Raw genomic sequence first — 25,690 nt, forward strand, 5'->3', positions numbered from 1 at the left:
TGCGCAGGCGCGCGAGGGAAGAGGCGGAGGAGGAGCGGGGAGGAGACCCCTGGTCCCGGAAGTGTGCCGTTTCCAGGGAGCGGACCGGGTTGAGAACCGGTGCGGCGGAGCTGAGTCTCGGAGAGCAGCGGCGGCGGCGGCGGCGGCAGCAGCCATGTCGGCCTTCGACACCAACCCCTTCGCCGACCCCGTCGACGTCAACCCCTTCCAGGTGAGCGGGGTGTGAAGGGAACACCTGTGGCGGCGGGAGGCCTCAGGCCACGCCCCGAAGGGAGGGAGACCCACGGGCGCCCCTCGGCTCTGGCCCCCTCGAATGCAAAAGAGCCCCGGGGTGGGGGCGGGGTGGAGGGGTCTCCGTGGGAGCAGGAGGGCGGCAAACCCCCTTCCCGCTCCTTGTGGCCCCAGAGGTGGCAGGGCCTGAAGCGAGCCGGGCTTAAGTAAGCTCGCTCCGTGTTGGCCCTCGAACCAAGAAGCCCTGTTTCTCAGTCACCCCTTATGGCAGGCAGCCCCAACCTGCGGCCCTCCAGATGTTTTGGCCTACAACGCCCATGATCCCTAGCTAGCAGGACCAGTGGTCAAGGATGAGGGGAACTGTAGTCTCAAAACATCTGGAGGGCCGAGGTTGAGGAAGCCTGCCTTATGGTTTAGGGGTTAGGCTGGGTCAGATGGACAACAACTGGGAAGAGCTAGGAGTTTGGGGATCTGAGCTCCTTGGAATGAAAATGCAATGAATGAGGGAATTGATAAATAAAATAAGAGGTCACATGTCTCTTCATTGCCCAGTGAACATAACAAACCCTCCAGAAGCAGGTGTTATATCACAATGAACTGCAGGAATGGGAAAGGGAAGTTACGGATTTAAGCCCAAGGTAATTTCCAGTCTGGCCTGAGACAAGATTTGGGGCTTCTTCAGTTATGAATGGATGTGGCCTGTTACCTTAATTCTAACAGAAAACCAAAGCTTGTGCTTTTAAGCTTACCCATCTCATAGACTGTTGTTTCTTAACACACGGGATCATCTGAGGATGGGATGGGGGCATGTCCATCCTTCAACACAAATTTTGTCTTGGCAAACAGGTTTTTCCTTTGAGAACCAAGTGGCAGGGAGGCAGAACTGTATCTTCATTGTTGAGGAAAAGGAGTGTTTGCTTATTGACACTTTTGGGGAGCTGTAATTTTTGTACACTCTGGAGTTTGTAGCAATTTTCTTAATTCGTTGACTTGTACCAGGCAGAGGTTGCTGCTCTTTCTCATGACAGAATCACGAGCAATGCTCCGTAGTGGTGTTGCAGTTTCCTTTCCTGAGCTGCTCTGTCAAGAACACACACCAGGTTACTACACTGCATTATCTCTTGAAAGGGGCAGAGTTGCATGTGTGCATACTGTTAACAGTTCTACTTGATAAGTACACTTTTTAAATTTTAGATTATAAGCCTGTAGGTAGGAATTTCTAGGTTTGAATTCATGCCCAGTGCCCGGTATCCTTTAGGCACTTTTACAATTATTATATGACAGCTTAACCATTCATCATGTACAGTGCATAGTGTGCTTTAGGCACTTAAGCAAATAATAAATGACAACTTACCAACACGTCTATTGCAAATGCCAGCTGCTTCTGTCAAGCAGGGGTGAAGAACCTGTTGCCCTCACTAAACTGTTGGACTCCCACCTGCCTCAGCCAGTATGGCCAGTGATCAGTATCAATGGAAGTTGTTCGGCAACATCTGGAGACTGCCAGATTGGCTACCTGTTGCAGAGCTGTCTGGCTGCCAGGCACCCAGCTTCATTGATCTGAACACCTCTTTGTGTAATGGGGTGAAATTGAGTGCTAATTCTACTGTTGCTGTGGGAAATCGTAATCCTTTTGGCTTGTTTATAACAGCTTTGACTCTTCTTCAGTTTCTCCAGTATTGCTTTTCCTGTTAGCACATCACTGTCATATTGCTACTTTGCTTTGACTCTGCCCTCCTACATCTGATGCTTCTCAGGTGTACATGAGATGGGTGGGAACATTACTGCCCACTACGGAAGCTCATAATGTAGTTTTGATTCTTTTAGGACACTGAATTTGCAGTCCTAAACATATTTGCTAGGTAGTCAGCCCTACTGAATGCAGTGGGACTGACTTCTGATTGAACACACATAGGACTGCACAGAGAAGCTGGACTGCCCTCCACTCTGTATCTGGTCAATTCAGTCTGATGTGCCTGGGTTTAAAGGAGCATAATTAATGGCTTAAGTTGGTTCTTCAGAGTTAAGCCGCAGAACTTTCCTTTGATTACAGAGTTCCTTTTTTGAATCCATCTTTATCAACATTTATGACTTTAAGCATGTCTTAAGAATCATTACAGTGGTACCTCGCAAGACAAATGCCTCGCAAGACAAAAAACTCGCAAGACGAAAGGGTTTTTTGTTTTTTGAGCTGCTTCGCAAGACGATTTTCCCTATGGGCTTGCTTCGCAAGACGGAAACGTCTTGCAAGTCTGTTTCCTTTTTCTTAACACCGTTAATACAGTTGCGACTTGACTTCGAGGAGCAACTCATAGAACGCGGTGTGGTAGCCTTTTTTGAGGTTTTTAAAGACTTTGGTGATTTTTGAAGCTTTTCCAAAACTTTCCTGACACCGTGCTTTGCAAGATGAAAAAAATCGCAAGACGACAAAACTCGCGGAACGAATTAATTTCGTCTTGCGAGGCACCACTGTATTAGGCCAGATTAACACATGCCTTCAGCAGGGCAGAAACTTCTTGAAGACACAACCACATGGGCTACTCCACACAGCAAGCTCTTTGTCAGAAGCACACCCACACACCCTTAGTTCCAGGGGTTCTCACTACAACTGATACAAACAACTTGTGTGAAAGTGCTGTATACAAGCCATATCACAAGGCTAATTTCACACGTAAGATCAGGCCTTCAAAGAAGAAAAGTCATGCCACCTGCATTTACTATGTGCTGTCTCACCACACTGCGGGGTTGAGCTTAAAGTGTGTCAGGTATAGTGCCTTTTCCTCACCACAGGCTCTCGCAAGATCTCCCTGTTACACAATCTGGCTATATTGAAGTAGGAGCAGGGAACCTACTGCACTCTATTGCTGGACTACAACTCCCATTGGCTAGGCAGGCTGAGAATCTAAGCTCCTTAGGTTTACAGGTTCACCACCCTTGTGCTAGAGAAAGTGTGCAATCCTATGCACATTTCCTTGAAATTACCACTGAATTTAGTTGGCCTTATTTCCGAGTAAAACCCAAAAGGTTGTAAAATATATAATCTGTTCTGCATGTGTATGCATTTTAATTACAGTGTTAATCTGGCCTAATACAGTGGTGCCTCGCAAGACGAAATTAAGTTTTTTGTCTTGCGAGGCATTCGTCTTGCGAGGTACCACTGTAAATGCCTCCAAGTTAGCAAGTCAGACACACTTACTAGGGAAGGGCTTCTTCTTTGCCAGCAAGGATCCTCAGTTGTTGAAGCCCCCAGGTAGGAAGGGCTGGGCCGCTGGGATGAAGCAGTTGTTACAATTGTGTCAGGTGGCACTGCTGCAAAACAACCTTGTCTTGAATAAGCTGGTTTTATAGCCAGTGTGGCAAACCTGTGGTTCTCCAGGTGTTCTGGACTCCCAACTCCCACCAGTCACAGCCAGCATGGCCAAACAGTCAGGGATGATGGGAGTTGCAATCTAGCATGCTTGGACATCTGCAGGTTCCCCATTCCTGCTCAAGTGATGCATTCTCCCCCAGCACTACAGTGTTTTTTCTTTTTCCTTGTCGAAACTTTGGGTTCATATATGAAACTGATGGGCACTGCTCTCTTTTCAGCTTTCAGGGGAATGAATCTCCCTAGGAGCTTTTCTGTTCCCAGAGTGTCACTCATATTTTACTAAACAACATTGGCAGTGCTGGCCATCTCTGAAACATGCCTTTGTTTATCAAAGGAGTTGGCAGATGGCTCCCGATCCAGCGTTTTAATCTTGGAGACCTGGGTGTGGGTGTGCAAAGCAGTGTGCAGATCAAGCTATTCGGGTAGCTGCAGTTCTGAACTCCCATGTGGGAACCAAGGTTGCTTTGTGGCAATCAGCTGTTGAAGCCTTCCAGTTTAAAGGGTCGGCAAACTGCAACAAAGCTAACAATAGCATAGAGACCTTTCCTGTTGTTCTAGTTACTAAAAGGTGTTTTTCAACATTCTTTTCCTTGGACTGTGTATGGTATTGAGCCTTTTATACTTAAGTTGTGTATGTGCTTTCTAAGGCTGTAATTTTTAATTGATTAAAAATTTAGTAAAAAGGCAATTGATCAACATATTTTCAATTTCAAACAGTATTTACTACTGTACTTTTGTTTAAAGTAAAAACCACAGATAGGAGGCAGTGTTTTGGAAGAGGCACTTCCCACTTCAGTGCCTCTTCTAGGATGGTACCTGCATTCACCACAGAAAACAAAGACTGTATGTGTTTTAACTCTTCAAAATGTTTTAGTAATAGGGACACTTGCACAGATTTTATCCAATTAAATTGCATAGATACTGAGCTAGCACTGATCTAATAAAACATGTTTATTTGCCTTTCTCTCCTTCGATCAATACTCCCCCCCCCATCAAGTCCCCCCTTTTTTCTTCTGTAGTTGTATCTATTTTCATTATAAATACTTGCCATTTTAAAAAAAGAGGGGGGGAAATGAATGTTGATCATCACCATGTGACAACCCTGGGGTCTTTTCTTTTTCTTTATTTACACATAAATCTGAAAACAAATGAAAATTATGCAAAAAAAATAAGATGGTGGGGCGAGGGAATAAAATGATAAAAATAAAAGAGCAGGGATGGTTTTTCCATAGTACCACCTATGATCTGAGCAGTCTGGAGGTGGTGAGTGATGCCCCGGTTGAACTGTGTTTCTCTGTGAAGGTGGACCAGGTGTCGTGGTCTGGGTGCTGGTGTTTTACATAGCACTACTTTGTGTGTGAAAACAGCTGATAGGCTTTTCTACCCAGGAGTCGTCCATGGTACTGCGCTTCCTTTTGATTCTACTTCTTGAGAACATGTCATTCTGCCATGGGGGCAACTCACAGGAAGCATTCAAGGGACAGCATCTGCCTTCCCATAGAGGTGCTTAGGAGATTTTCCCAACCCTAAATTGCCAGAAACGGGTCACCGCTAGAAAGCTTCCTTTCGCTCTGTTTCTTGGTACAGTGGTACCTTGGGATGCGAACAGGATGAAGAATAAATCTGAACTCAAATGAAACCCATGTTTTCATGTTATCTTGGAATTAGATCCTTTTTAAAGTCTAGCAGTGAGTCTTGCACAGGCTTCCTCAACCTCGGCCCTCCAGATGTTTTTGGCCTACAACTCCCATGATCCCTAGCTAGCAGGACCAGTGGTCAGGGATGCTGGGAGTTGTAGTCTCAAAACATCTGGAGGGCTGAGGTTGAGGAAGCCTGGTCTTGCATAATGAAATTGGAAGCTTCTGTAGTAACCCACTTATTGCTTTTAACAGAAGCACTGTTACCTCACTTTCCTGAAGGTGGTTATGTTAGCCTCTTGCAGGGAAGACAGCAGAAGGTCTTGTGATGCCATAAAGACTAACAAAAGTCTACAATGTTCCAGGGACATTGATTACCCTTTGCTTCTGCTTTGATGGCCATTGTTTTTCTCCCCCTCCAAAAAGCAAATCGTTTGTCATTTACTTTAGAGAAACATAATTAAAATAATTTTTAAAACAAAAACCTGTTTTTGAATACTCTGTAGTAGCTACTTGACAGAATTGGCCTTAAATTGAGCTGTTTACTACGCAGCTTTTTTTTTTTACTCCCGTAGACTAGCCATCTGGAGTCAACTTTTTGAGCCCTGAGGATTCATCTCCACTTTCTAGCCAGCCTGCCTGTATCTCCTATTCTTGCATGTTGGCATCTAAGAGACTCCCATCACATTAAGCTAAAACCTTCTATGGCTTATGAGCTGTGATTGTGGGCTTCCCTACCTTGATTGTGATAGACCATGTGCAAATCATTTTACTGAGCAGAAGGCACTGTAGTCTTTTCCTGATTTTGTTTCTGCAATGGGGGGGAATACAGGTTTGCTTAAGGGTGAGCTAGATCAGTGTCTGTGCATGTCTACCTTCTTAAATTAAACCTGCCTTCTCACATCTCTTGTACTTCCTGCAAATTCTAAAGAATAATTTATATCTAGCGTGAAAACCACTTCTATGAGCCCTGCTCCTGATTTCCAGATATGGCTCTGCTCTGTGTCTATAATCTTTAGACTGGCATAACTTCGCAGGGAGATCTTGTGACTTTTAAATGGATACTTACTTGTATTTTGCTTCACTTTTAAGAGCTAAAAGTCTAGATTAAGACAAGCAGTGTGCTCACAACAGCTTCACAAGAACACAGTTATCTAGGGAAGATATCACTAGACGTAGGAAGAATTGGGGTGGGGAGATTTCTAAATGCAAGCAAGAGGTCGTATTTTAGTGGTTATGTGCATTATATATGGAATATCCAGGTTAAATTCACTTGGTGTGGGTGGGCAAGTCCTCAGTCTGAGGCCTTCAGGGGCCCCTGCAAGTCAGGTTGGAGAAGACAGGAGCCAGTGGCCTGAGTCTGAAAAAAGCAGCTTCTTATGTTCCACGCTAGGCAAGATTTGGAAAGCTAAACTGCTGGTGACACCAGTGACACTGCAACTTGCTTCCAGAAGTTTTGCAATAGGAAATACAACCATCCATTTTGCATCACAGCCAGAGCTTTGAACGTCTGTCTTCGTCTTCTTTCCATCAAGCCAAAGTCTCCCCTCTGCCTGGTGCTGTGCTCTGGCATTGGTGCAGCTTGATCACTCAGAAATATTTGTAATGTCTGCAGTCTGCCTTACTGCTCTCTCAGCTCCCATCAGTTTAATGTGCTGGTCAGCAGTTGAAATTAACCAGTTATCAGTCTTTTTTGGTGGGGGGGGGGCGGGACTCAGGAGTGCCACCTAGCAAGCAAGTTGAGCTTTCCAATCAAGTGGTTTGCAAATGATATCTCAGCAGGAGAGCCGAGGGCAACTTCTGTTCCCTTTCAGGAAGGCTTTTGATGTGCTGAGAAGAGGAAACCTTTCCATTGTTGTACAGTTGTCATAAGTAAGCAAAATGGGAAGAAGCTCTTTCACACAGTTGCAGGAGGGGAGATCTGGTTGATTCCCCCCCCCCCCTTTCAGTCTTTTACTAAGACATGCTGTGGTTTGCAAACAAGCAAGCAAGCTGCAAATACTTAATGGATTGTTTCTATCTTTTGGAGGTGGGGGAAGCAGGAGGGCTGGCTGATTAAGGGATCTCTCTTGGTGATCTTGCTTCTCAAAAGTGAAATGGTTCTAGCAGTAAAACAGTGCTTCCTTTCTTGTTTGCCTTTCATTTCTTCTCCTAATAATATTTTTGCTGGCTGGCTTGGAAGAATAAAGGTTTACCCCCTTTACTTGGATTCTACTGCATTTTTTTTTTTTTAGGAATGCAGGTTGAGCATGGGGTGGAGAGAGCATGCTGCAAATTATGACAAAAAGCAGTATTTTTTTTTGGGGGGGGTGTCTGTTCCTGTGTACCTAGCCACTCTGAAGTTTGCTTTTGTGCATCTGATGGCGTGTTTGGTATGGAGGGAGGAGTGTAAGTAGAATAGATATTCTTATATCTTGAAATATATAAGAAAACCATTCTGATCTAGTTCTTGGTTCCAGTCCTGCATATTTCTGACTGCCAGTGAGATTTACTGGATGTGTGTTGTCTGTTTTTTGAACCTGTCTGCAGCAGGAGACAGAGCATCTTTCTAGCTCCTCCTGGAGTTGAGTTAGCAAAGATGACTGATGACACCAAGTTGTTCAGCGTAGTTTTCAACTACAAGAGGATGTGAGGCACTCCAAAAGGATCTCTCTGAACTGGGTGAATGAGCATTAAAATGATAAATCTGATTCAGTGTGAGCAAGTTTTAAGTGATGCATGCTGGGGCAAAATATCCTAGCATTGCATATATGCTATTGAGGTCTGAGGTGGTAGGACTGAACAAGAACCGAGATCTTAGGGTCATAGTGGATAACTCAATTAAGATGTTGACCCAGGTTGTGGCAGTGGTAAAAAGAGGTTAACTATATTTTAGAGATCGTTAGGAAAAGGCTGGAAAGTAGAGCTGGAAATATAATGGCCTTATACAAGTCTATGGTGCAGCTGCACTTGGATGCTGTGTACAATTCTGCTCACCACATCTCTTAAAGGATATTATCATGCTGGAAATATTGTTTTTAGAAGTGGTGGAGTATCACCTAACTGTAAAGGAAGTGCTTTCCTTTACATAAATTAGAACTTTGAAAATAATCGTGTTATGTGGGCCGGATGGACAACTCCACCCATCACAGAAGCTGTGACTTTGCAAACTGAAAGAAAAAGACTCCACCCGGTGAGAGCCAGTGCGTTCTAGTGGTTAGAGTGTCAGGAGGACTAGGACCTGGGAGACCAGGGTTCAAATCCCCACTCAGCCATGAAGTTCACTAGGTGTTACTGTCCTATACATGCCTAAATTTAAGTCCTTCTGTGCTCTCTGTATGACCTGTTTTGCTATAGCTGGTTACAATCCTCCAAATACAGTACCACAAATTGCAAAAAGAACCAAATAAATTCTCTATGAAAAAGTAAATGGAAAGTGCTGCTGCATTTGTGCAACTAGCCACTTGGTTTTTGTGCCCTTAACCCAGGTTCCAGGAGCCATGTGGCAAATAGCTTTTCTATTCCAGTTTCTAACACTGGCTCTGGTTCATCATTTTTCTGATGTGATGGCTACCTCCTTAAGTAAGTGCAAAAACCTTACTGGGTCCCTTAGTTTTTCCCTCTTGAGTCTGCACCTGTTAGCGTGCAAGGCAAAGGAATGTGCAACCCAGCCCTGTGGATGTTTACTTAGGAGTAGAGGGAGCCTCCTTATACCATTGGTCCATCTAGCTCTGCACTGACTGGCAGCATCTTGTCAGTGTTTCAGGCAAGGGACATTCCCAGTCCTACCTGGAGATGTGGGGGATTGAACCTGGTATATTCTGCTTGCAAAACAGATCCTCTGCTATGTGTAGGTCCCTCTGGCCAACAGGAGCATCCTCCCTGGTACACTTGTATCAGACCACAGCCTTTGTCACTGGTTGGCTTGCACCTGTTTCTTCTTCCTGGAGTGATTCATGAGGTTGTGCAACAACATGCTTATGCAAGGAGTGTCAGGGCTCAGGCTGTTTGCCTGCAGTTATTCATTAAACGAGAGCTTGCAGCGTGCAGATGAAAGCTGGGATGAGACTAGATTTTTGCCCAGCACCACAGGCCTCCTCTCTCTGGACTGATTTGCAGCACACGCTCTCCTCTCCCGTTGTTGCTTACAGTCTGATTCTCACTGCTTGGTCATGTGTGAGCAGTTTAATCTGATTCATTATTTGTTTGGAGGCAAGGCCAGCCACTTCCATTTTTGCATGTTTGGATTTATATGACTATTTCTAAAATATGCTGTACAGCTGTAAACAAAGCAGTTAGGAGTGAACTTTCCCCTGGGCACTCAAGGGATGCTTCATCTAGGCATTTGTGTGGAACTTTGTCACTCAGTCTGCCCAGCCCACAAGGTGGAAAAAGTTGTTGTGATCCCATGGCAAAAGGGGTCCTGCACCACTAAATGGAAAGGGACACCACTTTCTTTATCTTAGTTCTCTTTAGGCAAAAACTTTGCTCCAGGAATCCTGCATTTCCTCTCTCTCCAGATCCCTTCATTGGCTTTCCATTCTCTCCTGTATCCAGCATAAACCACTTTCAGAGTGAGTCAGAGGGTTTCTGCAACTTATCATTTGACCCTTGTTTCTTGTTCTGTTCCCATTTGTGACCTCTGCCCCTCCAATACAGTCATCCTCAGTTGATCATCTCCTTCTTCCTGAAACAATGCTTTACAGCTACAACCCCATGTCAATTTCCTCCTCGAAACCTTGGTTTACTTTAAACTTCATTCTCTGCCCAGTTAAGCTTTAAATTAGTGTAACGACAGTCAGCCACATTCTCCCCTCTCTATTCCTTACTACTGTATCTCTATTCTGGACAGTAAGCTCTTTGGGAGCAGTGGCCTGTCTGTTGCTTTTATAACTCTTGTAAAATCCTATGCATTTAAAATAAATAATTAGGAAGTATGGTCAAGAGGGTGTGTGGATTTGGTGTTTTAGCAATTCTAGCTGGCTGGGGAGGAGGGCAAATCCCACTGTGTTTGGGTTGGGAGTGAGCAAGGACAAAGGAAGTTCACAGGCAATTTTTACACATAAAGAGCAGCATGCATGCATGCCCTGTCTACCGGTGTAAACACCCAACTGCACATACTTATCAGGAGTTGCCATGTGTTAAATAGCATTTCCCCCTCTTCTCTTCCAGGATCCTTCAGTCACGCAACTGGCACATGCTAACCAGGGTGGCCTGGATGAATTCAACCCCTTCTCTGAGAGCTCCCGGCTGGTAAGTGCAGCATGGGGTCAGGCCCTGAGCCAGCTAGCAAGGCTGCCTTCATGGAGGGATCTATTTGAAACTGCCAAGGATCAGCATGCTTCACTTTCTGGGCCTACAAAGCACCTCTCCCTTTTAGTGCACAGGGAGAGGCTCAGTTCAGCATTTGTTTTATTATTTCACATTGACCACGTGCTGTCACAGAAATGCAGAAAATACAACGCAATGTATATTAATAATGTATATTTGGAATTTTGTATGAATTGGTTTCTAATAGTAAGTTAACCAATGTTTGTTGTCATCACAGCGGTCTTGGGGACAGTTCACAAAGATTTCGTACAAGTAGCACAAAACGGAGATAATGTTAAGGTGTAAGTTGCAGGCTTGAGTCATAATCCTTGGCTTCAGTTTGCCAGTAAGTCAGTCTTGCTAATAAAAGTTCCCCTAAATTGACAGTAGCTTGGAAAAAGATTTGTTTCTAACTGATTCTCTTTGAAAAGGTAATACATAACGCCCCTGGATTCTCCTGGGCCACGGAAACATAGATGGGCGTCATATGGAAGTCAGAGAAATCTCCTTTCCAAAACAGCCATTGGCTTCAGATTAAACCCAGCTTTCATTCAACAGCGGTGCACCTGGTAGCCCCTTCAGGCTACCACATGCAGGTGACTGAATGGGCTGGCAGAGGGGAGGTGGATTGCCCCGTTCCTCCTCCATTGCCTGCATGGAAACTAAGCAGGTTGGCAGAAGAGAGACAGGACACACTTCCCCTGCTCCAGCAGTACATTTGACAGAAGACACTTCTTTAGCTTGTGTTTCATGGCTGGCAGCAGAGCCAAGAGCTTCCCAGGCAGCATGACTAGCAGGCTAGTAAAACAACAACAACAATATGTTCATGGTAGTATCTTTTGTGGTCTTAGTAATAAGGTTGGACTGGACTTTGGAGTAAGTGCCTTTCTGGGGCACATTTGAACTATACAAGCAGTCCAAGTTGGATGGCGGCTAACAGATTGAGGTTGAATCCTGACAAGACAGAAGTACTGTTTTTGGGGGACAGGAGGCGGGCAGGTGTGGAGGATTCCCTGGTCCTGAATGGGGTAACTGTGCCCCTGAAGGACCAGGTGCGCAGCCTGGGAGTCATTTTGGACTCACAGCTGTCCATGGAGGCACAGGTCAAATCTGTGTCCAGGGCAGCTGTTTACCAGCTCCATCTGGTAGGCAGGCTGAGACCCTATCTGCCTGTGGACTGCCTCGCCAGAGTGGTGCATGCTCTGGTTATCTCCCGCTTGGATTACTGCAATGCGCTCTACGTGGGGCTACCTTTGAAGGTGACCCGGAAACTACAACTAATCCAGAATGCGGCAGCTAGACTGGTGACTGGGAGCAGCCGCAGAGACCACATAACACCGGTCTTGAAAGACCTACACTGGCTCCCAGTACGTTTCCGAGCACAATTCAAAGTGTTGGTGCTGACCTTGAAAGCCCTAAACGGCCTTGGTCCAGTATATCTGAAGGAGCGTCTCCACCCCCATCGTTCTACCCGGACACTGAGGTCCAGCACCGAGGGCCTTCTGGCGGTTCCCTCACTGCGAGAAGCCAAGTTACAGGGAACCAGGCAGAGGGCCTTCTCGGTAGTGGCACCCGCCCTGTGGAACACCCTCCCAACAGATGTCAAAGAGAACAACAACTACCAGGCTTTTAGAAGACATCTGAAGGCAGCCCTGTTTCGGGAAGCTTTTAATGTTTGATGTATTATAGTCTTTTAATATTTTTTTGGAAGCCGTCCAGAGTGGCTGGGGAAGCCCAGCCAGATGGGCGGGGTATAAATAAATTATTATTATTATTATTATTATTATTATTATTATTATTATTATTATTATTTATTATATCATACTACTTTAAACGATCATGGCATCCCTCAAGTCCTCCTGGGGTGCTGAGATTTGTTAGGGGACCCCCACATTCCCTGGGAAGAGGGGTGGGCTGTCTGCCTGGTGCTTCCACAACAGTAAAGCCAGAAGCCCTTCCAGCTCGTCCCTCACAGCCTTCTGATGTTTTCCTTTCTCTTGACTCAGACGAATGTGGCTCAGACAGTTCCAGCTGCTCAGCCCACTGGGCCTTCGCAACCTGCTGTGCTGCAGCCTTCGGTGGAACCCACCCCACAGGTAAAGACCTCCCACCACACCTGGGTGGTGCCCTGAGGGCTGATTGATCACTAGGAAATGTATTGCTTAAGCTCTCCTCTTATTGGGATGCACCCATCTCCCTCTTGGCAAGGACTGGGGTGGAGTGTGCTTTACAAAAATGTTCCCTGTGACCCAAGATCCAAATTCAAGACTTCTAAATTCCTATCATCCTGTGACACCCCCTTGACTAGAATGGCCCAGACTTTAAAGCTGCCCTGCTGCCCCATGCTTTTCTGCTAGTGGCACACTGATCAGGGTTTATGTAGTCCAGATGAGCACTAGGAGAGCCACAGGGTCACTAGCCCTGGCCCTTGTGACTCTTTGTGTGTGTCTTTGTGTCTTTGTTTGTGCATGTGTGAGAGAGCTTACCCACGGCGCCTCTCCTTCTGCCCCCATCCCACCTGTGCTTCCATTTTTGTGTGTCTCATAATCTAACTTGTTAAAGAGCCTTAGTGCCTTAGTTCCAGTGAGTGATCAGGCCAGACCCACCCAGTGAGTTTAGACCCAGCCTAGTTGTGTGTTGCAGCTGCTGCTTAGACAGGCCAGCAAGTACCTGACTCCTAAGTTCATCTCGGCAAGCTCAGAAGGCTCAGAGAGGCAGAGGTTGCTTGGAGAAGACGGCAGCTCTCAGGGTAAACATCAGGTAAAAAGGGAGGGCAGGGAAACCCACAGGAAGGTGAGATGTCTCCCCAATATATCGATCCTTTTCTGATCACAGAGCCCACATCCACACATTTAAAGCACTTTAAAAGCCATGGGTTTTCCCTAAAGAATCCTAGGAACTAGTATTCTTTGGGTGAAGCCGTGTGCTTTACATGTGCACAGTGAGTGTGGCTAAAATCATACAGAGTTGGAAGATACCTCAGGTGTCATCTAGTCCATCCCTCTGTGGAAGAAGGGAATGGTGTTTAATGTTGCTTGGAATGGTCTTTAAAATGTAGGAGGTCCCTTGCATGGAGAAGACAGAGAAATGCTTTTGGGTGACAGAGAGAAGCTGGAACTGCTCCGCACCTACTTGCCTCTGACTTCACCCACAAGGAAAGCAGTGCTCAACCTGGTGATAACAGAATAAATGATGCAAGGAGGGAGCTGCAGCCCAGTATAGAAAAAGAGGTAGTAAGGGAACACCCAGCTACTTTAAATGAACTCACATCTCTAGGGCCTGGTGAGCTGCATCAAAGGGTACTAAAGGAGATTGCAGATGTAATCTCAGAGCCTTTGTGTAGAATCTTTGAGAATTATTGGAGAACAGGTGAGGTCCCTTGAGTCTGGAGTCGGGCAGATGTCCCCATCTTCAAAGGAGTGGGGGGAGAAAACCCAGGTAACGACTGACTGGTGAGCTTGATGTTACCAGGAAAGGTCCTAAAACAGATAATTAAACAGTCAGTCTGTGAGCACTTAGAAAGGGTTACTGTTATTACTAAGACATGGGTTTCTCAAAAACAAGTTGTGCCAGACAAATCTCATTTCTTTTTTTGATAGAGTTACAAGCTTACTGGATCAGGGGAATGCTATGAATGTACTTTATCTTGATTTCAGAAAGGCTTTTGACAAATTGCCCTAGATTTCCTTGTGGAGTAACTGGCAAAACGTGGCCTGAACAAGCTAACAGTTAGGTGGCTTTGTAGCTGGTTCACTAATATTTCATCATCATCCTTGAAACAAGGGACAAGTGGAGTGCTGCAGGGTTCTGTCCTGGGCCGGTTGTTACTCAACATCTTTATAAATGACTTGGGTGAAGGAATTGAGGGGATGCTCATCCATTTTGCAAATGACACCAAACTTGAGGGAGTAGCTAATGCTGTAGAAGACAGAATTGTGATTCAAGATGACACCTGGAACACCTGGTTTGCCAGTAGTATGTGTGAAAAGGCTCTAGGGGTCTTAGTAGACCACAAGCTGAAGATGAGTCAACAGGGTGATGCAGCAGGGAAAAACGCTAATGCTGTTCTAGGCTGCATCAACAGCAGTCTAGTGTCCAGATCAAGAGAAGTAATAGTCGTGCTCTATTCTGCCTTAGTTAGCCCATGCCTAGAATACTGTGTCCAGTTCTGGACAGCACAATTTAGGAAGGATATTCACAAGCTAGAGCATGTGCAGAGGACGGCAACAAAGATGATCAAGGGTTTGGAAACCAAGCCTTATGAGGAATGGTTGAAGGAGTTAGGTGTGTTTAGCCTAGGAAAGAGGAAACTGAGAGGAGATATGATAACCATCTTCAGATATCTAAAGGGCTTTCACATGGAGGGTAGAGCATTTTTGGTTTCCTTCTCTGGAGGGTGGGATTCAAACCAATGGCTTCAAGTTACAAGGAAGGAGATTTGGACTAAATATCAGGAATAATTTTCTGACAGCAAGAGCTGTTCAACACCGGAACAGACTCCCACGAGAGGGTGTGAACTCTCATTCCTTGGAGGTTGTAAAGCAGAAGTTGAAGGGCCATCTGTCACGTATGTTTTAGTTATGATTCCTTCATCACGGGGTTAGCCTAGATGACCCTTGGGGTCCCTTCCAACTCTACAATTCTGTGAGTAAGCAGAAAAACATAATTAAGGGAGATATTTTGCAGGGCATGGGGAATGGCATGTTTTCCAACAGAGGGTAAAATGTTGATGAAAGCTCCCATTTATGCAGTTCTAATATGTTTTGTTGCATCCATAAGCTGATGTTTCTTAGAAGGAACCTGGGTGCAGTGTCATCAAAAATCATTCATCCATCCTTGAATAAACTCACTGCACTCAGAGATAGTGAACTTTATTGGTTTCTAGGAAAATTCAGAAAACCTATGATCAGAAAATTAAAAACCAGGAAGGGTTTAACTCTGCTACTTCAGACCACTCTGCAGAGCGAAAGTGCAGGATCTGCATAACCAGCCACTGTGCATGGCTTTGGGGGGCTGGGTTTTTTTTTGGTCATGTAGTGAGACCTCCCAAGGATTGCTTACATTTCGTACGACACCCCCTCTCGATGTCATTATGTTTGGAGCCTCCGTTTTCTTTTTAGAGACTCTCACTGTCTTTGCTTTGAACCCTGTGCTCTCCATTTCCCCTGATGATTGTTACTGTTCTTGCTTCCTTCCACTCAGGCTGTGGCCTCAGCAGCTCAGGCTGGGCTCCTTCAGCAGCAGGAGGAGCTGGAGAGGAAAGCAGCAGAGTTGGACAGGAAGGAGCGTGAGCTGCAGAACAGTGCAGCAGGATTCAATCGTGAGTCTTCATTTAACATTTTCTTAAAACTCTTCTGTGCCTCCCTTCTGCTGTTGTTGTTTCACCTGGAGTCAGGATTCTTCCAAGCAGTATAGATGTGCAAGTCCAGCAGGCTGCCAAGCAGCAGAGGCAGCTGCCTTATTCCAGGTCATAAGAACATAAGCAGAGCTGGTTGGATCAGGTCTTTTCATGTCCATGTCTTGTCGTGTTTTGTAACCCACAGAGCTCCTTGAAACAAGTCAAACATGTTGGAGTAACTGGACACCAGAAGGGGTTGATTTCCTTCATGAATGTAAATTACTCTGTGGCTGAGCTAATCGTAGGTGCGATGCCAGCCAAGCCAGTTGCTATGGCAACGGTCCAATGCCCTGATATCAGTGATTAATGCATGTAGGCTCCGTCGTTCGTGTCTGTTAGTCTGCAGTTTGTCTGTCTGTCTGGTAGCCAGTTAACCAGTTGGTGTTAATTGTCCGGTCTTGAATTGCCGAACTTATTTAGAGCAACGGAGATACTTGGTATTTGTAGGTATCTGTATATATAAGTATTTGTAAAAGCCTCAAAGCTAACATATAGTACCTACGTCCAGAACTATTTTACCGAGCCTTATCTTCTGCAATAGTAAAATATCAGAACCTTTCTCTGCTTCCATGTGGTGACTGGTAGGTACTAGGAGCAATTTCTACAGTGTGGGTATCTCACCTGAGATACTCACCTAGAGTCTGTCAAGACTGGCCCGTACGGGCAGGGGTACCTTTACCTTTACCTTTTAGAATCATATAACTGCGTTATTACAGGCAGCGACCATTTTGTGTGGGGGTCCATTCCTTGGCAGAGGGCACATAAGCCCGTTCCGCTCCCTCTTCCATGTCCGAAAGGACCTGCGCGCCAGCAGTTGCGCATCATTTGCTGTAAAATGGTTGCCTACATCATTTGAACCCTCCACTTTCCCCATATCACTGTGCAAAACCTCCCTCTGCCCTTGCAGCGAAACAGAACAACTGGCCTCCACTTCCCAAAAGCTGCCCTGTCAAGCCATGTTTCTACCAAGACTTCTCTGCAGATATCCCAGCCGACTACCAGCGGACTTGCAAGATGCTATATTACCTGTGGATGTGTGAGTAAAACTGGCGATGGCGGCTGGGAGGCTCTGCTCAGGAGAGTGGGTGATTGTCACAGCATAGCCTTTTGACTCTGGAAGTGCTACAGGAATTAGAATGGGTCCCAGTGCCCAGAATGGCACGTCCTTCTAAGCTAGACATGATGTTGTTCATGTCTTTAGTCGTCTGTGGCTGTTGTGCTTTGTTTTCAAACCTGAAACAGTAACACAGTTTCCCAGTGCGGACATAATGAAGAAACCTTGGTTATCTAAAGGTTTCCTGGCTTATCACAGCATGCAGAAGAGTGGAAGGGGTTTCTGAAGGACAGAGATGGTGGGGATGGGAAACTGCATGTACGCAAAGCCAAGATTGGGTTGTCTGAACCAGACTCCAGGCTGTTGGAATGAACAGTGCCAAGGAAGTGAATCAGTCTTGTTTGGCACAATGAGTGCCGAACTGGGAGGTTGGTTTTGGTACAGGGTGAGCGCGCGCACACATACACGAAGTCCTGGATCTTCGTTCATAGACACCTCACTCTTTACAAAGGTCGCTTACTCACTGATCAACTTTGCTGTTGTTTTTTTATCCCGGACAGTCCACTCAGTTACACTGCTGCTGAACCTGCTGGCCTGCCTGGCGTGGTTCACAGACAGAAGCGAAAGAGGGGTAGACTTCGGCCTTTCCATCCTGTGGTTTGTCATATTCACCCCCTGCGCTTTCCTCTGTTGGTATCGGCCAGCCTACAAGGCTTTCAGGCAAGTACCACATCCCAGAATGGGAAATTGATCTTCAGTGTACATGGTTGATTGTAATTTTCCTTGGGAGAACTTTGCATGTTTGTAATTTTATTGATGAAAGTATTTCTGTACTGCAGTATCAGGGCGATGCATTCTGGAAGTTTAGGATCCGCTTCTGAATGTGTGTGTCAGACATGTTTCAAAGCAAGTTGTCTTGAAAACTTTGGAATTATAAAACTTGTTGAACATTATATACACTAAAGGTTGAGGAGAGATTTTAGCGGTCACATGCTTATCTGAGTTGTCTCTCACTCTTTGGCCAAGGATTTCAGAGTATGGTAGTCCCTCAGCAGCAGCAACCTTGTGAGGTTGGTTAGGGTAAGACATCTTTCCACAACCTGATTCCCTCCGTATGTTTTGGACTAGAACCAGAACTAGAACAGAGCCAATCTGGCAAAACCCTGGATGCAGGTGTCTACCCCTTGCCTTAGTGGCACAGCTGGCCAGAGGCTTCTTCACTGGCACAGATAATGGGCAAGTTGCTCCCTTCCATCGATAAGCTTTGCGACACCATAAATCTATAGGGTCAGCCATAGTCTTGGTGAGTAAACTTGTAGGTTGGGTGGGGCATGTAGAAAGGGAGGTGATGTTTGGCGTGCATAAAGAAGGGTTGGCCTCTTGTGCCAGTGCCAGGCTCTAGGTTGGCTGTCCTGGGACACTCACTCTCACAGCTAGCAGAAACAGTTTCCTTCAGTGACCGAATCCCTGTGTCTCTTCCAGTCACTATACAGGATCTGGAGGTTTGCAGCAGCTTGGCTCAGCACCCTAGCTAAGAAACATCCCATAGTTCCCCTTGTGCACCTCTGATGATATTTGGCTTGACATCGCCTGTTCTTTCTCTTTGCAGGTCTGACAGTTCCTTCAGTTTCTTTGTCTTCTTCTTCGTATTTTTTTGCCAGATTGCCATCTACATCATCCAGACCGTTGGCATTCCTAACTGGGGCGTCAGGTAGGTCTGAATTGCTGCCACCCTGAATGAGAGGCAGTCCTGGGCAGCAAAGGGCCTCTTTGGATCCAGGCACACAGTTGCCTGTGAGGCCTCTGTAGCTGTGCTCTTCTAAAGCTTCTCTCTTCTATTCTGCGGCTTCCACAGATCCCAGCTGAAGCGCCTCTAACTCCAATGCTTCCTGCTATTAAGTCCTTCGCCTGAAAGGCACGTATCTCCTCTAACCTTTCCTAATGCATCCTCGTCTTGCCATCATTTCCCTTGCATGCTCTCCCATGCCTGCCTGCCTTCAGCAGTCCCTCTTCCCTGTTTTCTTGCCTGGCAGAGACCTCTCTCCCCGCCCTTCACCGCCTTGCCTGCTCTCACTTGTTCAGCCCAGCACCACATTGGTGAGATGCAACAGCAGTATCCACCTCCTCAAGAGATGCACAATCAAAGTGAACTCTGCTGGTGGGGAAGGAGAGAGAAAAGATGGGCATGTAGGCTCTGAAGGAGAGGAGGGGAACACACGTGCCGTCCCAGATGTTGCCAAAGAGCAGCTCCCATCAGCCCCAGACACATGGCCTGGGAGGAGGGGGAACTAAATCAGGAGGGCCACAGGTTCCCTACTTGCCAGTCTATGGGGTGTCTTTCTGGGCTCAAAGAAGGGACCCCATGCAAAGGGAGGAAACTTGGTCCATATATCGGCATGGCTCCACTATTGCCCTCTGCTATTCCCAGATGTTGCTGGACTACAACACTCCCCTCACCCCTGACTACTGGCTATGCTGGCTGGGGCTTATGGGAGTTGTAGTTTAGCAAGATCTGAAGGGCCACCGATGGAAAATATGCCAGTGGGAAGTGACGAGGGACTTGCAGAGGTGGCAAGTGAAATAGAGGCGGCAGCTATTTTGCGCGGGGGTTCCCTGCCTGGCCTCCACACACGTTGGTGGAGCATGCATAAGCCTGCCCCACTCTGCCCCTGTTCTGCCCTCTTCTGGGTCCAAAAGGACCTGTGCGTCGGCAGGTGCACGTCAACTGGATGCGTGCAAAATGGTCCCCGCCTCTTCTTAAGAGAGGTGTTCTGACTTCAGCTCTTGTTGCTTAGAGCCCACTTCATCAAATGCTCAGGTATGTACAACTCTGAAGATAAGTGAGGTGGGATCTCTTTCATTTCATGGTCTTCTGTTTCCTTTATGTACTACTTTCTCTCCCACATGTGTGGGTGTATTTGAATGGGAGAGAGTGATCTCAGCTGAATGCAACATTTCATGCATCTGATGACATGGGCTCTTTTCTACATGAGCTTCTACCACAATAAATTGCACTTCATTAAGAGGCCACAGGACTCCATGTTGTTTCTGTTGCAACAGAATGACCCAGCTTCCCCTCTGAAAGTTGTCTTAAAATATATATATATATATATATATATATATATATATATATATATATATATATATATATATATAAAATATATCTAAAAATTGACGTATCAGTGAATAATCTTCAGTATTCTATGTGGCAGTTTTAGCTTCAGGGGCCCTTTCAGGTCAGACTTTGTGTTTATTTTTCTATGTAGCCTGGAGAAGAAAGTCCTCTGGGCTTTGCCATATTCCAGCCATCCCTGACTATCACATTTAGTCATGCTCAAAACTTTCTTTCTTTCTTTCTTTCTTTCTTTCTTTCTTTCTTTCTTTCTTTCTTTCTTTCTGCTTGACTTTAGAGAGTTGGTTGCTTTTATGATTTTAACCAAATCCGATCCTGAATAGCAAATAATTTTCCCTGTTGGCCTAGTCTCATGATTTCCTCATTGCTAATGAAACAAGAGAAGGTCTTCATCTCCTTCAGTTGTAGCCCAAATTATGAAATTCGGATTAACTACTAAATGTTTGTGGTTGCTTGTAGGCTTTATCAGCTGGCTTGGGTTTCCAAAAGGCAATGACAGGGTATTTGTATAAATAAAATATAATTTTGGCATTACATTTTAGTCTACAGTCTTATAGGGACATTTCTTTGCACATACACTCACACTTTCCTGGAAGTAAGTTGGACACAATAGGATTCTTACTTCTGGGTAAACATACATCAATGCACATCCATGTAAAGTCGTGATTTCACATCTGTACAGGAGAGTATTTGTACTTTTTTATATATATAAAAAGTCCTTAATAGACGGTGTGTATTCTAGCAAAGCTTGGTTAGTCTTGAACTCTGTATGATATTGGCATTGGACACAATGGAAAGGCAAAATCTATGTGAATGTTTGTAGATAGCTGCTGCCTCAAAGAAGCTTGGATTCAGGGGGCGGCCATAGCTCAGTGGTAAGCTCATTGGGTTTGCATGGTAAAGGTCCTGGGTTCAGTGCTCCAGTGTCTGCAGTGCTGAGCCAGATGAGCCCCACGGCCTGATTTTGTATAAAGCAGCTGCCTATGATATTTTCCCTTCTCTTTGTCTTTGGTCATTGCAGACAATGATAGACATCCAGGACTGTCCAAAATTCAAGGTTCAGAGAAGCTAAAGCAAAACACATTGATGTGCAGAATATGGGCTCCCTCGCAGAATTTCCTTTCCTTTCCTTAGAAAATAAATTTGGTTTATTTAAGACACGGTTTCTCGATTAAAATCAGTTCAATATATTTCTCATATCTGGGTAATGTACGTTTAAAGGACTAAACTGCAAACAAAGTATTTGTGGCTGAGGGTGAAAAATAATAAAATTTATTAACTAAAGTGTGCAGCTGAGTTTATAAAAGCATAAGGATCATGGATATGGAATTTGTGGGGCAGCAGAAAGTTTCCAGCTGGGTCCCATCTGGAACTGTCCAGCCATAATAGAAACTCCCTACTCAAGACACGGTATATTCAAACATATGAGTTGCTGGGGGCAATGGCTGGAAAGGACCACCCTGCCCCTGTCTGCTTCTGGGTTTCCCATCAACATGGTCAGTCACCCAGGTAAGCAGAATGCTGGTCGAGGTGGGCCTTTGGTCCGATTCAGAAGGGCTCCTTTCCAATTTACGTCCATAGATTTTGTCCCCCTAACCACCGCCCACAGTCTTCTTGCTCCTTGCCTCTCTCACCCAGGTTTTTATCTCGCTCTGTTCCAGCGGCTGGATTGCAGCTCTCTCGGAGACTGGGCATAACTTGGCAGTGGCAATCATCATGCTGGTGGTGGCTGTGTTCTTCACCGTCTGTTCCGTTCTCTCTCTCTTCCTCTTGAAGCAGGTGAGTTGGGGGCCAGATGGAAATGCTGCTCGCTGAGTCCAGGGCTGCAGCCCTTGCCATGCTGCTTTACAGAAGGGAACCAGGAGCAGGAGTTTTGTCCTCGCTCATGCATCCTGTCTCTCCTCAGTGTCTTCAGTGCCTACTGCTGATGGGCTGATCAGCAGCTTCCGCAGTGTATCAGTAACATATTGTAACCTGACACTTGAGAATTGCTATTTAGAACCTCAGAGATTGCATCAACACCTTGAACTTGGTCTGGAGACAAATTGGTGGCCTGTGCAGATGTTTCAAAATATATGCTATGGGAGAGAGTGACTATTGGACAACTAAGCCTTCCCTGACCCTGGCGCTCTCCAGATGTTGTTAGATTCCAACCCTCATCAGCCCTAGCCAGCATAACCAGTGGTCGGGGGGGTGGGAACTGTAGGGCTGTCAGTTCACCCCCTTCAGTGTCACCAGGAGGAGTGCTGCCTGAAACCCTGTGGCGAGGAAAATGTGCTGTACTCAACACTGATATTGCTGGACCACAGCTGCCACATCCCTGACCATGGGCCATGCTGGCTGGGGCTGGTGGGATTTGGAGGATCACAGGTTCCCTGTCCCTGCCCTAAACGAATTCCAGTTGCTCTGCCAAGGCATCTATTTAATTCAGGCATGGAGACCTGCAACCTAGAATACCTTCCATGTAAATGTTGTGTGACACCCTGCAAAAGAGTCAGTTCGAAACATTCTGGAAATACATCTGACACAGAAGAGCCGCTGTGAGGTGCGATTTGGGTGTTGGATCAGGAAACCCAGATTTAAATCCCTGCTGACTAGAGGACCTTGGGCCTCACCAGCCTACCCTATGGGTGGTTCTAAGTATGAAGGGCTGTGGGTGACCCTGTATGCTGTGAGCTATTTTGAGGAAAGGGGGGGGATAACCCCCACAAGTTTAGTGTAAGCGCGCTTGGGAGAGTCCCACCTCAAATTGGGGGTGGCATATTCAAATGTTTCCCCAAGGAAAACAGTGGCCTGCGTAAGTTAAACTAGCATCCTGAGAAGTAGATCATTTCCTCACCTGGTCACCTCACTGAAATGCTAGTTTCTTACATGTGTTGTGCTGCTTTGCTTTTTGATTTGATTCAGACATGATCCTTCACCTGCCTTTTGTGTGTGTGTGTATACACACACACACACACACACACACACACACACACACACACACACACTTATAGTGCCCCTTTGGTGTTCCAAATAGGTAACAAGATGTCCATGGACTGTGGCTCTCGCTGCTCCTGGCCTTTGGTCTCTGGGTGGCAGGTGCAGAAGCAGGGAAGTGGGCCTGCTGACGCCTTGTCTCTTCTGCTCCTCAGGTCCACTCTCAGTATCGCCGGACGGGCGCCAGCTTCCAGAGGGCCCAGGAGGAGTTCTCGCAAGGCATCCTCACCAACCGGACCGTCCAGAATGCTGCTGCCGGGGCCGCCTCAACTGCTGCCCAGAGCGCTTTCCGGGGGAACTGAAGTCCCCCAGACAGGGCCAGCGTCTTGCTCTCTTCCACACTTGCTCTCACCACTCCCTGGTCTTCCACAGTTCAGGAGGCTCTCTCCATGGGTACCAGTCTTGGCACCAAGATACTTGCTGGAAGAGGCGTATCTTGAGCTTTGTCCTGCCTGCATCTGTGTCTCTTCGGTGGGAAGGGCCAGGGCAGTGTATGGTGTTCTCTTCCCCACCCCCAATCTCATAAATCAAATATATTTCCCCATTTAGACCTGGGTGTGTACATTTCCTTCACTCCTTCCTTCTGTTGCAGGGGTTGGGGGGAAGCCAGATTTGCACTTTTTAATTTCTCTTCCACTAAACGCCGCTATGAGGAACGGACTTTTTCCTTCCTAACATCAGCCCTTGGGGTGCTATCAGAAGTCGCTCCACTTCTTGCTTTTGGGTTTTAATTAGTTGCTGATCTTTCACCGCCATGGTAAGGGGCAAGTTTTGGTTATGCGTCTACTCTGTGATCCAAGGGAGTGCAAGTGGAGAAATGACCTGCCTTCTTGGTTAATTCTGCCCTGCTGCCTCGTTAAATGTAACTTGACTGGTAGAGCATAAAATCCCTTCAGCCCCACCTTCAGCAAAAGGTGGCTTCCTGTGGATTCTTGTGGGCGCATCCTTCACCCTAGCCTTAATTTTTTGGGTGTCGGGGACTCTTCACCCAGTCCATGGCCACCCTGGAGGTTCCTTGCTTGCAACACTGGTTTTTGGATCCAGGGATGGAGTCTGAGATATCAGAACAGCTTTGAGGGGTAGGGGCAATCATCTCTCAGCAGTTTTTTCACTATTTGCTGTGATCCTGTCCTGATCTCAGTTGATATCCCAACTTCTGCCCCAAGGTGTTCTCCTCTTCTCCAGCCAGCACTCCAGGGAATGAGGAACTCCAGGAGGCAAACAAGAGTTGTCAAGAGAAAGGGCAAGCTTAGCTGAAGAGCCTGTTTGCCTAAGGGGGGACTTAACATAACCGTTGCCTGGCTGGATGTGTGACATGGCTCCTAGTTGTGATCCATGCAAAGATCCTTCATTGGCAGTGATTTTGGTATAGCAAATGAATGGCTATTTTCACCATACTTCCATGTTTTTCTACCCCAGGGGAAGAACCCCATTATCCTGATACTCTTCTCTCTCTCTCATTCTCTCTCTCTCTCTCTCTCTCTCTCTCTCTCTCTCTCTCTCTCACACACACACACACTAAGGGAATCCCTAGTTTTCGTTTGCTTGTCTCCTTGAGCACAAGCTGTGAAGAATATTCATTCCCTTAAGCTTCACTCGAGTGAATTGGAACTGCAGGTTATGCCTTGGAGTCTGTTTGAATGGGTGGTGCAAACTGTGAACCTCGCAGCTCCCATGGACTGAAAGGGGCAGATTTGCGAGGGGGGGAGGCAGTAATTTGACCAGGGGCAGAGAAAGGAGCACGTGCGAGACACAGGAACTGAACTTGGGCTTCAGAAATGCCTTGAGGTACGCTGGGTGTGTAACTGGAAGCACTATTTTAGCCTGTGTGAACAAAGAGGTGTAGAAGCAAGAACCAGCCACGCCTACCACCACCTAAACTGCATGCTTGCTTGCTTTGACTCTTGTCTCCAAGAGGTGTGCTTTGTCTTGGGGAAATGTAGATGACCAGGAATAGTGCTCTTAAGTCACTAAAAGATCTGTCACTCATGGCTATTTCTCTTAACACTTTGGCTTAGCTGATCTGAAATATGGGGCTCCGTGAGCTGAGCTGCCTGCAGGCTGCTTTCAGTGGAAGCACAAGGGAATGTTCAGAGGAGTAAGACACTGGAAGTCTTGCTGACGGTTTTTCTTTGCTTTTGCTTGTTTTCACGATCTCAGTGTCTTTTCCAAAATAGTTCCTTTGATTGTTTCCAAACCTCTCTCCTGAAGGGTTAACGTAGCCCATCACATCCCAGAAAAGTATCTGCTGATGTCTGTCTTTTTCTCTTTCCCTCCCCACCTCCCCCTTTTGAGTAAAAGTAATGATGGCAGAAATGAGATTTTTAAAATGTCTTCCCTTCCTGGGTGTATTTTCCAGCTCTCTGATCTTTTTCATGTAAAAATGTATATGTCGAAACTTTTTGTGCTCAGATACAAAAATAAAAATGTCAAGACTGTTAGTACATGCTTGTGAATCAGACTGCTTTTGAAGAGCCATGTGTCTGCCATTTAAGCCAAAGGGTCGGCAGCCAGTGAGTATCCAGATGTTGGACCCCAGCCAACCCCATTTTATTGCTTTCTCTCTTTTAGGGCCAAGGGCCACAGGTTGCACATGTCT

General features: G+C 46.2%; 1 protein-coding gene across 2 annotated transcripts; it reads left to right on the forward strand.

Annotated features, from left to right (window-relative positions):
- On the forward strand, nucleotides 1-25,535 carry SCAMP2 (secretory carrier membrane protein 2). Of its 2 annotated transcripts, XM_028743659.2 has the most exons (10): nucleotides 1-211; nucleotides 10,390-10,470; nucleotides 12,534-12,623; nucleotides 13,171-13,287; nucleotides 15,730-15,847; nucleotides 16,833-16,961; nucleotides 17,540-17,699; nucleotides 18,589-18,690; nucleotides 21,774-21,891; nucleotides 23,247-25,535. In XM_028743659.2, the coding sequence occupies exons 1-10, from the start codon at nucleotides 155-157 to the stop codon at nucleotides 23,391-23,393; spliced, it is 1,119 nt and encodes a 372-aa protein (XP_028599492.2). In that variant the 5' UTR covers nucleotides 1-154; the 3' UTR covers nucleotides 23,394-25,535. The 2 variants fall into 2 exon arrangements, with proteins under 2 accessions (XP_028599492.2, XP_028599493.2); XM_028743660.2 differs by lacking the exon at nucleotides 13,171-13,287 and having other exon boundaries at nucleotides 5-211.
- Nucleotides 25,536-25,690: the final 155 nt, after the last annotated feature.

This window comes from Podarcis muralis, chromosome 9 (genome assembly GCF_964188315.1).
Source record: "Podarcis muralis chromosome 9, rPodMur119.hap1.1, whole genome shotgun sequence".
NCBI classification, from domain to species: domain Eukaryota; kingdom Metazoa; phylum Chordata; class Lepidosauria; order Squamata; family Lacertidae; genus Podarcis; species Podarcis muralis.